The sequence below is a fragment of the Tachysurus vachellii genome, chromosome 24 (genome assembly GCF_030014155.1).
Source record: "Tachysurus vachellii isolate PV-2020 chromosome 24, HZAU_Pvac_v1, whole genome shotgun sequence".
Taxonomy (NCBI): Eukaryota; Metazoa; Chordata; class Actinopteri; order Siluriformes; family Bagridae; genus Tachysurus; species Tachysurus vachellii.
The window spans coordinates 9,897,956-9,912,955 of NC_083483.1; the positions used below are offsets into that span (position 1 = coordinate 9,897,956).

Below are 15,000 nucleotides of genomic sequence, written 5' to 3' on the forward strand. Positions count from 1 at the left end.
GCATGTGTGTGTACGTGTGTGTGTAGCATGTGTACTCACTTGAGCAGGTCCATTAGATGTCTGATGAAGTCTCCCTGGCCCAGCAGCAGGTATCTCCTCATGGCCTGCAGGTGCTCGAGCAGTTGGTAGTTGTTATTTAGCACATCTAAAAGGTACTTACTGGTCTCAAAGTATGCAGCGTCGATCTTACTCTGAAACGCCCCCTCCAGATCAGTGAAGAGCTCAGTCGCTGAAACACAAACAAAAGATGACGATAAGATGAAGAGAAGAAACGCAGCAGCATCACTTGTGTGTTTATGGGTTTTGAGCATAATTAAGGAAAGTGTGTGAGCGTGTACACCAGCTAAAAGCTCTTTACACACACTCGGCAGTGACAGTAGCCATGACAATAAACCCTACAGATTAATTTATAAGAACATTTTATTAGTAAAATGTAAAAAATAAATAAATAATGAGAACAAAAAAAAGAAAGAAATTTGTCCTGTATTTTATACTGTGTAAATACTGTGTTTTCAATTCACAGAGAGAGACAGGAATAAAAAAGAAAAATGAACAGATAGGCAGAGAGAGAGAGAGAGAGAGAGAGAGAGAGAGAGAGGGAATAAAGAAAGACAGAGGAAGTGAGCACATGGAAAGAAAACTCTGGAAACATACACACACATACACACACACACACACACACACACACAAGGTCACAGGCGAAGGCACCAAGTGCATTAACTCATCTGCGCTAAATTCGGCCGGCGTCGATACACACGCTAAACACGGCCGGTCGGATACTTCACTCTCCTCCTCCATCAGATCAATCCCTCTCTCCCCATTTCCCTCCATCACTAAACCCATCTCCCCTCGCTCATCTCATTAGCTCTGCGTTATCTCCACAGTCTTCCAGCAGCAACGCTTTAACAAGGACAAATGCTCCTATTCTCAGAGACATTAGCGTGCGCTTTTACCGTCTTTGGGTGAGTCTGCAGATTTGGAGGCAGGCGGGGTTTTGCCGGCCGACGTCCTGTCGTGACACACCTGATGCAGGAAGTTAATAGATTTGCCGATGAGCAGGACCTGGTGTGACATTGGAGAGGAAATTAGGTAAAGAAGTGTGGTGAAAGACAGGAGGGTGATGGTACAGTGTGTGGAGAGAAGGATAATGAAGCGTATAGTGAGAGATAGAGCAATGCTGTGAGACATCACATCACTAACATGAGCTCACAATGGGCTCGAACATATACCTGCAATTTCTTTCCTTCCTTCCTTCCTTCCTTCCTCCCTTCGTTCATCGACTTACTTTCTGTACTGGTCTCTTTCGTTCTTTCTTCTCTCATCTCTTTCCATTTTTCTATCTTTTTTTTCTCTCTCTATTGGTCTCTCTTCCTTTCCTCCTCTCTTTTTTTTTCTTATTTGACATACTATTCTTATTCTCATACTCTCTCACCTGTCTTTCCCTTTCTTTCTTTCGACATTTCGACTTGAGAGCACTTACATTAAAGCAGTTATTCTCTCACTTTCTCTTGTTACTGAGAAATCATAACTTCCCTGTGAACTATGGCTTCCTACAGAACCGATGGAGAATGATGTATTAATATAAACCTGAGATTTGCTTTGTAGTCAGTGCTACTGTCTGAGCTGCTGGGGTGGAAAACGAACGGACGTCTGGGGAACGAACGCTGTGATTATGAAGTAATGTGGAAAAACGAATATACTGTGTGTGTTTGTAGGTGTGTGTGTAGGTGTGAGAGAGAGAGACAGAGCTGCGCAGAGTGATGGGGATCATAGTGAAATACTATAACAAAGTGTGTGTGTGTGTTGTGTTAAAGTATAAAGGATGTGTGTTTTAGTGTAAATAAGGAACTTTACCTTCCTGGCCTGATCCATGGTTATGAAGGAGGGAATCATCGACTTCCTCAGAGAGTATTTATCATGCCACAGTCTGTCTGTCTTCACTGTTGGATCAGACGCTACAAAGAACTACACACAGACACACAAAAACACACACTGAATAGCTTGAACACATGGCAGTTGTCTATTCTGATACTAAAAATATTATTTCTACAAACACATCTGTACAACACATCATATACATACACACATATAAGCCTTGTTTGTATGTTACCCAAACCTTTTTATCTTTTGATGCCACAGAGGTTTATACTCAACTTAGTGACAATAATCTTTTTGAATCATTCCAGTCTGAGTAAACTGCTTTAGTGAAGGTCACTAATAATCTCCTGATAGCTGCTGATGCTGAACAATTCTTGTCCTGTTAGATTTGAGTGTAGCCTTTGACACGGTTTGACATACCTTTCTGAACGTACTCAGTTTGTTCAATTAAAAAAAAATTCTGTTCATTCCTTCCCTGTTAGTAGTGGTGTCCTCCAAGGTTCTGTCCTGGGCCCACTTCTATTCTTAATCTATCGTTTCCCCCTAGGTCCTATTTTTAGGAAATTTGGTATACATTTCCATCGTTATGCCGATATTTCACAACTTTACATGTCCACAGAACCTGACTCTGCTTTCCCACCCTCTTGTCTAATTAACTGCTTAAATGAAACAAATACTTGGTTTTCCTCCAACGTTCTCAAACTTAACAGTAACAAAACTGTGATTCTCCTTATAGGTTCAAAATCTACTCTGTCCAAGTCCAACAGTTTCTCCCTTTACATTGATAGTTCCTCGGTTCCTCTGTACCCCCTCCCTTCAACAACTCCATTGGCTTGGATTTTTTTAATATCGATTTATTGTTGTGGGGGCACGGTGGCTTAGTGGTTAGCACGTTCGCCTCACACCTCCAGGGTCGGGGTTCGATTCCCGCCTCCGCCTTGTGTGTGTGGAGTTTGCATGTTCTCCCCGTGCCTCAGGGGTTTTCTCCGGGTACTCCGGTTTCCTCCCCCAGTCCAAAGACATGCATGGTAGGTTGATTGGCATCTCTGGAAAATTGTCCCAAGTGTGTGAATGAGAGTGTGTGTGTGTGTGTGCCCTGCGATGGCACTCCGTCCAGGGTGTATCCTGCCTTGATGCCCAATGACACCTGAGATAGTTCGGATAAGCGGTAGAAGATGAATGAATGAATGATTTATTGTTGTTTAATGTTATTTTTTTTTAGTTATTTGAATTTGTATGCTGACCTTGAGTGAGATGAAAGGCGCCTATAAATAAAAATTATTATTAGTATGATCATTAAAGTCAAGTCCCTCTTCCCCTTGTCGTCTCTCCCTCTCTATTTTACACTGTGCTGTTTTTGGAGTTATTCTTATCTGGGAATGTTTGTCTTTTGTTTGTCTTTTACCGCTACTGTAACGCTGTAAAGTCCCTCTGCATCAATAAAGCCACCCTCGGTCCGCTCGCTACGACTGCGACATTCTAATAACAAATCATAACATCGTGTCCCATAACAGGACGGCCGAGGTTTCCAAACACAGGTACAAAGACAAGAGTGCGAGAGAGAGAGAGATGAAAGTAGCAAGATTGCGAGCAGTGCATCAGGTTCTTCATTATGACGACATTAAAATGCTCGCCCATAAGAATAATGATCACAGACTAAACTAAGAGCTCGTAAAGCTTGTAAAGCGCCCTGGCAGAGTGCTCCATCAGCAGCTCAGCACCCGCCATCCCTCCACCCTCCGACCAATCAGCTGCCTGCTAGGCCACCAATTAGGTCAGTGCTGTGATGAATAAGAGAAAAAGAGAGCGGTTGCTTGAACAGTGTGATGTGATGTAAAATTAATGATGCGCTGAGTTTGTGTCTGTACAGCGGGTGCAAAGTTTTGCTTATTGACAGTAAATTGTCGGGACATGGAAAATGGATGAGAGAGAGAGAGAGAGAGAGAGAGAGCAGCAAAGACAGAAATGCAGCAGTGTGCATACTGACCTCATGGTACGTGTCCTCGAGCTCTCCGTCATAGATCCAGCGGTAAAGGAAGTTGAGAATGGGGTGTGAGACCAGGCTGAGGATGTGCTGGACTAGCGCTCTCATATGAGGGTCGCCGGTCTTACCGTAGGCGTGCACTGCAGAGGCCAGCTCACCTCCTTTACGGCCTGACCGAGAGAAAGGCATAAAATATATTAAGCATTCTTTTTCAGGTCGAGTGGGACGGTTATGCTTATGTGCCAAAACAAGGTAAAGTTAGAATGAGCGCGTATAGTTTGTAATAATCAACATTGACATTCTGTAAGACTCTAGTGCTCCGAGCTGACCTTGGCAGTAATCAACCAGTGCAGCAAGAGTCTTGAGGCGAATTTTAGGGTCGTACGTCCACACGAGAAGTCTTCTTAGAGTGAGCGTACTCTCCAGTCCTACATTCACTCCCTGGTCATCCTCTAACTGCAGCTACACACACACACGCACACACCAGTACATGGAAATGTCGCATGTCTATTTGTTGTTGTGTTTTGTTCTGCTAGTTGTTTTTTTTTCACCTGTGAATGCAGCACTGACAAAAGCCTGTAATACTCCTTCAGCTCCTGGTGCAGGGAGGCACAGAAACTCTACAAAGAAATAGAAATGAATTCTTTTCTTCAGTGAGTAAAATTCAAGCACGCTACTCTTACTAAACATGACAGTAGCTAAGACAGACAGACAGACGGGAGGAAAACTGATACAAATACAGGTACAAACAAGAAAGTGACAAGCAATGAAAAAGAAAGATATATACAATAAATTAATAGTAAACTATATTAAAGTTAAAAAAAAAAAAAAAAAGAAAAATCAGAAATGAGACAGAAGCACAAGCAGAAAAACACAAACAAAAGTGACAGAAAACAATTAAGACAAAAAAAAATGGGGAAAAAAACAAAACAAAACAGAGACAAAAACAAAAACAAGAAAAAAAGAAAAAACAAACAAAAAACAGACTGAAAACAAAAGGAAAACCTAATAGAGAGAAACATTTAGTAGTACAATGTTCTTCCATGTTCAGAAGTTCAGAGCAATGAAATCTGACTAACCCATGTGTACACACATTATGAAGTACAGGAAGAACAGATAAATGCACCAGTCATCTGTAACCAACATACTGCCAACATACTACCAAATGATCAGTGAACATCACGGTGAATGTCGTTTTACTTCCTGACTGCTTGTCAGAATGAGGTATTAAAGTGAGACTTAAACAATGTGGGTCATAGTGCTTTCTCCCATCCTGAGCTCTGGTGTGTTCTCGCCCTGCTTCCTGTGCCACTCTTTTAGAGGATGTCCTGTTTTTAAACACATGGCTATACTTAGCAATATACTTTACCTTCGATTAGAGATAATAGAGGTGAATTTCCAGGACTTTCAAGGGCTTTAAAGCATTCAGTAAGTATTTTCAAGGACTACCTAAGAGGACTACACTTTTTTCAAGGACTACACTTTTTTCCAGCTAGCCTGGATTTAATATATATTTTTAGTTGTTAGTGTGGTCCGTGGACGCGATCGGTTATGTATTAACACAGATGTGAGCAAGATGATATCCCAATACTGTATCCTAATACCTGAAGGTGTTCACTTATACATGACAAATTATGCATCACGATACTTAGTTTGAAGGTTTATTTCTAAATATCTAAACAGATATTTCTAAATATTTTTTTCTTTCAGGGGAAGAGAAGACAATAAAACTAAAATCTAATCATATAAATAAAATAAAGGTTATAGAAATCTATTTTAACGTCCACTAAAGATGACGTCCATTAACGTTTTATTATTTAAGGGATTCTCACAAAATTGGAAATGTTTATAACAATGTAATACTGAAAGACTTTTTTATGGCAAACATGACTAAATTCCAATCAAACATTCTTGAGGAATAAGTAAAACTTTAAGCTTTGAAATTTCTTATTTCAATAAATATTTTAAACATGGAATAGGAAAAGAAAATGTGGTGTAGTGAGAAATGGCTGTTTCTCCAGATCTGTGACATCGGCATCAGGACGTACCTGCCCGACCAATCCGAAGGCTCGATCCAAACTTCGAGAGTCTGTGTACTTCCGTACTTTGTTATGAAGCCAGCCGAGCTCCGCTAACCGGCTACTGGTGTCTCGTAGAGACTTACACAAGGGAACCTGGAGAAAGAACAAACAAGAAACAGGTTTCTATATTCTCTACATTCAATTTCTACTTAGGACAACAAATTAAAAAGAAAAAGATTTCTATTAAAAAGAAATCTGTAATTGGAAACCAAATTTTTTTTTACCATCATTAAACTGTTAATCTAAAGTTAACAGTTGTGACGATACACTAAGTGTAATTACAGCTCCAGAGTCACAAACAGTAATTTCCACCTCCATGGGTTCCACCTGCCACACACATGTAAGAGCAATAACCCCAATGTGTCACCATACCCCTGTCCTTGTCCTGTGGCTTATAGATTGTAGCCGGTCCAACATCACCCATTAGCACACAAGAGACTCAATTTGCTTTTGGCTTTTATCACAATATTGATCAACAAAGTTCCATTCAATTGCAGGAAAAATGTTCAAAGCATTTTAACCTTAACAGTTAAACGCTCTAAAAAAAATCCATTTTGTTTTAAAAGGGCATTTGCACAAAAAGACCCTGCATGTACCTGACGCAAAGCCACATTTTCTAACAGCAACACCAAAAAAGGCTAAACAAGCAACATTTGATAACATTCATGCTGCATAAAATGAAACTGTTCAGACCTGATGGAGAATCAGCAAAACTTTACACCTTTGCACCAAACACTGCAAAAACATACACTACCAAATACCCTTCTACACAACGCCAAATGCCGTTGTACAAAACGTTACAAGGCCAAGCACTTTTAGGTAAAGTTATACCACCAAACACCATCAAATGCTGTTCAAACATTGTTGGAGAAACATCACCAGTGTTCCACAAAGCTTTACAACACTTATCCCCAACAAAACCTACACTACCAAACACTATTAAACAAAATCTTAAACAAAAAATATTTGTGCCACAAACGACGTTCCAACACTGACCCTAACAACTTACGCAACCAAATTTACGCAATACAGGTTTCTTCAAGTTAAATTCAAGTCTTTTTAAGATCTTTTTAAGACCATTTATATAAAAAATGAATACCTATTTCACGTCCCTACCAGCAAAGAAAAACAAAATCCTTGAACTTGTGTTCATTTATTTTTCAAATGTGGAATGGGTAAAAGATAAGCCAAGCAGTGTGAAAAATAAAAACATTTCAGTAGGCCACAAGAAAGTTTGCCGAACAACGTTAAGTTGTTTTTTTAACATGAGCTAGCTACTTATTCCATGCTGGGAATATGGGGAACTGAGAGACCCCTGAACAATAAACATCGAAAATCAGAACTCAACAATAAATGAAATTAAATTAAGAAACACAGTTGGTGTGGACCCAAAAGCTGTGCACAGATCCACTCTAGTTGCGGCCATAGCTGGAGGGTCTGCAGCGCTAGCAGCAAGCTGGCTAACATTAGTTGGCTGAAACACGCAGGCGATGGAAGGAGTTTGTTTTTGTCCATTGAGAGCGTTTATGTGCTTGAACGACTTGGCATGAGACTCTAATGCATTCATTCCCATTGTACCTAGCTGAATCCTTTTTTTTGCATATGGTGCAAAAGGCCTCAAAAACGTTGTTGTCCACTGGTTTTAACCAATGACGAAAATGACGTTTTTATCCAGCCACGCTTCATTAAATTTACATTTCCTCATAACCTCAGAATGAAACTGGTAGCTAGCTAACGTAAAAACAAACTTTAAAAATATAACTGCGTGCGTCAGTCAACCTTTCCTGTGGAATGCTGAGATTTTCATTGATTTCTCGCGGTTCTCCTTTGCTTGTTGTGTTGTGTTATAGTCTATGGCTGTGGTGTCGTAGCACGTGATCTTCCTTTACTAAAGGCATCGCGTGTTCGCAGTATTTTGTACGGTTAACCGGGGCTGCGTTGCGTTCTCAATTATTGGTTCCGCCACTCTTTTATACTACGTCATTTAATCAAAATAATCGTGGTTGACAAATGAAACTTTTGAGGAAAATTACAATATGGAGAAGTTACATACAGCACAATTTTTAAGACCCAGACATCAAAATTCAAGACTTTTTAAAGACTTTTTAAGACCCCGCGGGAACTCTGCAAATACAGTTTAAGAAACTTTACATTAACAAACAACAACATTTTACACCATCACATGTTACACTCACCACCACCCAACACTGACAAAACTTTACAACATCAAATCCTGTTTACACCACAACTTTGTCTCAGTTTATAGCAGCTATAGTGCTTTAGAAGGATGTCAGCTTGATGTCAGAAGGCTTGATGTTTATTGGCTCATGTGTCTGGGTCCGGGGGTATTGAGTAAACATAAGGCACCAGTGAAAGCCCTTTTAAAAATTCATTCCCTTCACATGAGCAGATGAAGGCTCTCCAGCTTGGGTTGACCTTGACTGTGGATGTGCGATTGAGTTTCTATTGTACTGGGATGACTGGTGGAGCAGGTAAACCAATATTTCACTGTTTTTTAACACTTGCTCAATGTTACCATCGGACAGGATTGTCCCAAGCAAACCGAGTACAACTTAAGGATTTCGTTAGCACTGCACATAGCAATGTATTATCTGCTTAGTAGTTCATTTCCATTTCAGGCCTTTAGGAGACTCACAGGCAGAATAAAACAAACATTTAGCAATCAAAAACTACTCTTTGGCTACAATATTACTGTAATACTATAATACAGTTTTCCACAAGATAGACAACAAGCCAAGAATCCAGATTTAAAAGTAATTAAAATGTTTGAGTCGTGATAAAAATATGCTGTATGTACCAGCTTTAAACTGTTTTTTATTCCATACTGTATGATAAAATGGCATTTCACCAGAGGTGGGGGTAAGTCTCACATGTGCAAGTCACAAGTAAGTCTCAAGTCATGAATGTCAAGTCAAAGTCAAGTCGAGTCTTTTTTAATATTTGTCAAGCAAGTCTCAAATTTGCAACTTAAGTCTAACTCGAGTCAAGTCGAGTCCCCCAACTCTGAGTCATTCAACTCAAGTCTGAGTCAAGTCTCAAATCATGAATGTCAAGTCAAAGTCAAGTCGAGTCTTTTTTAATATTTGTCAAGCAAGTCTCAAGTCTCAAATTTGCGACTTAAGTCTGACTCGAGTCAAGTCATATGACTCGAGTCCCCCATCTCTGCATTTCAGAGCTAAAAGCATAACATTTCATACCACTACAAACTATAAAATACTGCTATATTATTAGATGTAACATAAGATAGCACACGATGAATATATCAAGATAATATAAATGTAATTATGTACATAGTCTGCTCTTTGTATTCTGTATGTTGATGTACGGATTAGCACCAGTTAGGTCCAGCTGTCCGGATTTTTCTGGTCAATCGACTACATCACGAATATAAAATTGTGGTATAAATTTTACTAAACCGGCGCTCAGGCAAAATCCCCCGGACACGACAACATTCATGGATCACCAGTAATGAATTCACCTTTGAATCGATTTTGTAGCAGTTCTCTGGAGTGCACATCTTAATGAATTTGCCGTCGATGCCCTGGAAGACGTAAAGGATGTCTCGCACCAGGGAGGCCTCGCCGATTTCAGCTGAGCGTGAAAGATTTAGAGAGAGAGTTAAAGAGAGAGAGACTGTAAATCAAGCCATAAAGGTCACACTTGTATATCTATCCAAAGTATAAAAGGAACAGTGTCCGGGGGCTGGACTGAAGGCAGGACTGTTCTTCTGAAAAAAAGACAGCAATGATCACTTTCTAGAACATTTTAAAAACCTAAGAGCAATTTGTATCTTGATATTCATCAATAGAATGACTCAGTGCTGTGACCTACATTACCACATGTCCAAAATTCACCTGCTTGGAAAAACCTTTCGTTTTTAACATGCAAAGAAAACAGCTTGACCTTTTGATTAGTGTTAAACACACCAAACTTATCTAATCAATCCAACACTATTCTACATTCTACCCGTATTCTAAATACTAGAGCTTACATTCTACACCCCCATCACCGGGAGAAATCTTTACCTCAGGCTGATACTACATGCAGAATTATTTTATTTACAAACTATAGATCCTAGTGCTTTTTCAAAGCCAGAATAGTAGAATAGTGCATTTTAGTAGAATAGTAGAATAGTGCATTTTTTTCCCTAAGAAGTACCAATAACCTGGAAAAATGATGTAGAACATGATCACACATAATGTGTTTAACAAATGGTCTCCACACGAGTGTATTATGTGACTAAACAAAACATTTTTTCCCAAAACTATTTGGGAAATTGCAATAAACGGCTTTGTGTTTGGATGGGAATGCTGTCAATAATTTTATAAACTTTTTAAAATGTTATTGACTGCTGATTTTGTGATGTTTCTCATAGCCAGCGACCGACTTTCTGGCTTTGAAAATACTTTATAATCAATTAGAGAATCGATAAAAACCTGCATGGACCCTTCAGGGCTATCAAGCTAACACTGTTAGGAAAGAGCAGCTAAAAATATTATTATGAAGAAATACATAGTGTCTGTTCAATTTTACATGTAATGCAAAGACACCTGAGGGTTTTTTTTACACAGCAGCAGATTAGTATAAGATACGTTTCACGTGTTTTTTGGCTTTTAAACAGGTGAATATCCAAATATCCAAAAGTAAAAGCAAAAGTCAGCTAAAATGCTAACACTTCACAATCAGCCACGTGGCAGCCACCGCAGTCAGAGAGCATTCCAGAAAGCTGTACAACAAATCTTTTATCGTATATATCTAAATAATGTAAAGTAAGGTAATGTCTTTAATAAATAAATATATAGCCAACCTCACGTGCTTAATCGTGATGTCCTGCTAAAGACAGTCCTCGCTATTGCTAACTGAACTCTTCTAGATTGTGGGGCGGGGCTTTGTGAGGAATGCGGGTGGGCTCAAAGCGTAAAATTATCGTTCAGTTATTGTTAAGATTTCACGCTAGAGATCTACTGTTAACAAATTTATTCTTGCCTTTAAAATGCATTTTAAAAATACAAAGATTCGACGATCGTTAAATTTTTTTTCAAATTCATAACAAATTCCTCTTCTTCAGCATCACAAACAAATCATAAATAAATCATTCACATCACCCAGACCTGTTCATGCACACTTGCTTTCACTTTATTGTAATCAGGTTGCCATGGTGATCACACTCACCGCTGGTTTCGCCATCCCGTCTCAGTCTGTGAGGCACTCTAGGGGCAGGACTGGAGGTGGGGCCGAGGGTAGGGGCGGGGCCTGTCACAGGTCGGGAGTTCGGCGGAGCGGCTCCGGTGACTGGGAGCTCCCAAGCCAGACGAGCACCACGTGTGGGATCAGCTACAGCTTGCGGGCTTAAAAAAAAAAAAAAAAAAATTTGACTGCCAGTGATTATAACTATTTATACCCAATATCCCAGTGATTATTAAGAAACCAGGCAGTTACACAGTGCTGGTCAAATCTATTCGACAGAGAGACATCTGAATGACTTAACAACTAACTGTCTCGTTGAAGCTTCGTTTAATTAGACAAACTTTGGTCCAAATGTCCAAATTAAAAGTCCTGATGCAGAACACAGCACAGGAGCCTGAAGCCTGAATCCCTGGAGGCATGGGATAGGGTTCCAACTAACCCCCCCCACCCGACAGACACACACAAAGACACAGAGGAAACCTATGGAGCACAGAGAGAACAATCAATTAAACTCAGAACACACAGGAAGGAGATGGGAATAGAACCCCAAGCCCTGTAGATGAGAGAAAAACAGCACTAACTAATCACTAAACCCCACACAACACCAAGTCTACAGCCTGAATGTATGAACTGTTTGCCCCGAGTCTCTTTAAGGCTGGTGAAGGGTGTTTTTGTTGTGCTGGTTGTTAGTGGCATTAATTGAAAACGACTCTGTTATGATGCCTGTGGATTTGTGGCAGTGCAACAATACAATATTTCAGCTTATATACCTGTTTGCTGAACCCCCCCTTAACCTCGCACTATAAATAAATATCACAGTATGAATCACAGGAACGTCGCAATATTATTTTCTCTTATTTGTTTTTCATTACTTTTATTTTCTAATCTCTTGAATCGCCCAAATAAAGCTTTTGTTTTCATTTCTCTGCACTGCAGCTTTAAGGAAGGACAGACTAAGGAAAATTGGCTTGCACCGTTCCCACAGTGATGCCTTAATAAAGAAGAGTAAAAGTCCAGAAGCCCGATTTTAGGCCCCAAACTCACAGCAGCAGGCGATAAATCTTCCTGCTTTAAGGAGACCGTACTGAAGCGCTCACAAGTTACTGGGTCCATTACCGCATTTCTAAAGAAACGATTCCTGAAAACACTAAAGAAGTGTTTGCTTTTTATTAGCGATGCACATAAACACACCTCCACACCCTGCTAAAGTATCATGATTCCATTAGCAAAGCTTATGGGAATGTGTTAATTACCTTTTAATGGTCAATTTCCAGCAATAAAGACTGACAGTGAAGGACGGCGGTGAAACTACACAGGCACAGAAAAGCTACCAGGAGAATGAATTTTAGCATTCGAGAGGGTTCGAAGATCAATTAAAATCCAGGCCTGGAGAAAGACGCAGCCGTGCTTTAAATACCTAAAGTGCTTGCGGCTGATGGCGGAGACGTGAATAATTCAGGGCTCGTGCCGCAATTACAAGCAGGATCACAAATAAGCTTCTACACAACCGACACACAAGAAGAAAAAGAAAGATCCAAAAGGGCCATTTTTTACAGTCTGGACCAAATGTAAAGCTGTTTATTTTTTTGGGATCAAAAGTACTCAAAATGTACTTGGTCCAAAATGGCAACTGCTCACTTAATTCTCTGTACAGTGCATGACTTCAGGACTGAAAGTACAGATTCCTGCCTTACAGCCCAGGCAGTGTGCATGAATATGGATGAGGGAAGAAGTTTGGGGATTTGTTCGACTCCAAGCGTGAAGACACTTGTTTGAAGCCTGTCTTCTGTCCTGTACTCACAGAAATATTTATTTATTTATTTGTCTTTTAATGGCATGTCAGCAGCGATGGTTCTTTTCATAGCAAGATCGAGGTACAACAGGACATCTTGTTTATTCATACAGTGCACACTGCTCTGGAGATGATGTAATATCATACACCAACCCAGCAGCCAAAAGGAATGTTTTTTTTCCAATGTCTTTTAGTGTTACAGAAAATAACCTGAGACTGACAGATGTTTAAGATACTTATCGAGATAATCTTCACACATGAACACTTTAATGAGATCAGAAGCCTAAACACAAACTGCAGATGGAAACCGCTGAAGTTCTGAAGGCTGGAAACAAACTACACCATGCAGTCACATGACTTCAACGTCACCAACCGTTAAGCTTTCAACTCTTTCGGTTTTTATTTAAAAAAAAAAAAAAAACGTTTCCTGATAATTATCTGCTGCCCCTTTTTGTGGATGAATGTAAATGAATAAAAATATTGGAGTTGGAAGTTTTCAAGAGTGTATTATTAGTAGAAATACAGCGAAGCTGCAGCAGATGAGATTTACTGATCGGTCCGAAGACGTTTAACCTCTGTGGTCCCCAGTAGCCTTGTTCAAGACATGAGCTTAAAAACACAAAAAGGGCTTTACTGATGACTGTTATAGGATTACATGTAAAAATGATGGTGGAACCAGAAGTGCAAAAAAGCTACCTGGGTTTTAGGACTCATCCCTGTAGCACTCGTTTACAACAATAAAATCTTCCACCTTTTCATTAACAACCGCTCTATATATATATGTTCATATATGTATTCATATATGTATATATGTTCATATATATATATATAACATATATATATATGTATGTTCATATATGTATTCATATATGTATATATGTTCATATATATATATATATATATATATATATATATATATATATATATATATATATATATATATATATATATATATATATGAACATATATACATATATGAATACATATATGAACATATATATATATATATATATATATATATATATATATATATATATATATATATGTTCATATATGTATTCATATATGTATATATATATATATATATATGTTCATATATGTATTCATATATGTATATATGTTCATATATATATATATATATATATATATATATATATATATATATATATATATATATGTTCATATATATATATATAACATATATATATATGTTCTTTGAAATTAGAGACATTTTGGAGGACTTTGAACTATGTATTTTCAGGGTAAAAGCTTTAGAGGAATCACATGTTGGAGGTTCTTCAGAGAGTAAAATGAAGTGAACGTGACAGTGACGTATGATTAAGTATATAAGACGGTGACCCATACTCAGAATTTGTTCTCTGCATTTAACCCATCCAAAGTGCACACACACAGCAATGAACACACACACACACCGTGAACACACACCCAGAGCAGTGGGCAGCCATTTATGCTGCGGCGCCCAGGAGCAGTTGGGGGGTTCGGTGCCTTGCTCAAGGGCACCTCAGTCGCGGCCGGCCCGAGACTCGAACCCACAACCTTAGGGTTAGGAGTCAGACTCTCTAACCATTAGGCCACGACTCCCCCCCCCCCCCTTTCTTTTTTTTTTTTTTTTTTTTTTTTAAGTAAAGTGTGGGTTAAATGAAGTGTGGGTTGAAATTGGCTAGAGGGAAGTTTAAACACCAGACTCACCCAGTAAGCAGGGACTGAGGGCCGGGGCCGTTCAGTGGGTACATGCCCAGGCTGCTGATGCCGCTGGTGCCCATGCTGGTGGCGTTGTGTGCAGCCAGTGCTGAGCGCTCGGGGTAGCTAAGAGACAGGCTCTGGGGCCGGGTGTAGTAGAACGGTGTGGAGTGGGCATCACGCGGCAAAGCCTGGGCAAACAGCGACCCGTAACTGCCCACCTGTCAGAAGGAGAGAGCAAGTTACCTCATGTAACTACTCTACCAGCTTATATACTTTAATTAAATAAATTATAAATCATTACACATCTAACTGAACAGTTCTTAAAGCGGCAATATGTGACTTTATTGTTAAAA

At 39.4% G+C, this 15,000-nt stretch overlaps 1 protein-coding gene across 1 annotated transcript in view; it reads right to left on the reverse strand.

The window, feature by feature from the left end:
• The window catches only part of tubgcp3 (tubulin gamma complex component 3), a 26,441-nt gene that overhangs the window by 7,782 nt on the left and 3,659 nt on the right, over window positions 1-15,000 (reverse strand). Inside the window, exons 5-14 of the mRNA XM_060860220.1 lie at window positions 14,654-14,865; window positions 11,137-11,312; window positions 9,443-9,555; window positions 5,911-6,036; window positions 4,414-4,482; window positions 4,192-4,324; window positions 3,866-4,032; window positions 1,855-1,965; window positions 954-1,062; window positions 40-229 (exon numbers count right to left, since the gene is read on the reverse strand). Coding sequence (XP_060716203.1) covers window positions 40-229; window positions 954-1,062; window positions 1,855-1,965; window positions 3,866-4,032; window positions 4,192-4,324; window positions 4,414-4,482; window positions 5,911-6,036; window positions 9,443-9,555; window positions 11,137-11,312; window positions 14,654-14,865 — 1,406 coding nt within the window. The remainder of the gene's footprint in view (window positions 1-39; window positions 230-953; window positions 1,063-1,854; window positions 1,966-3,865; window positions 4,033-4,191; window positions 4,325-4,413; window positions 4,483-5,910; window positions 6,037-9,442; window positions 9,556-11,136; window positions 11,313-14,653; window positions 14,866-15,000) is intronic.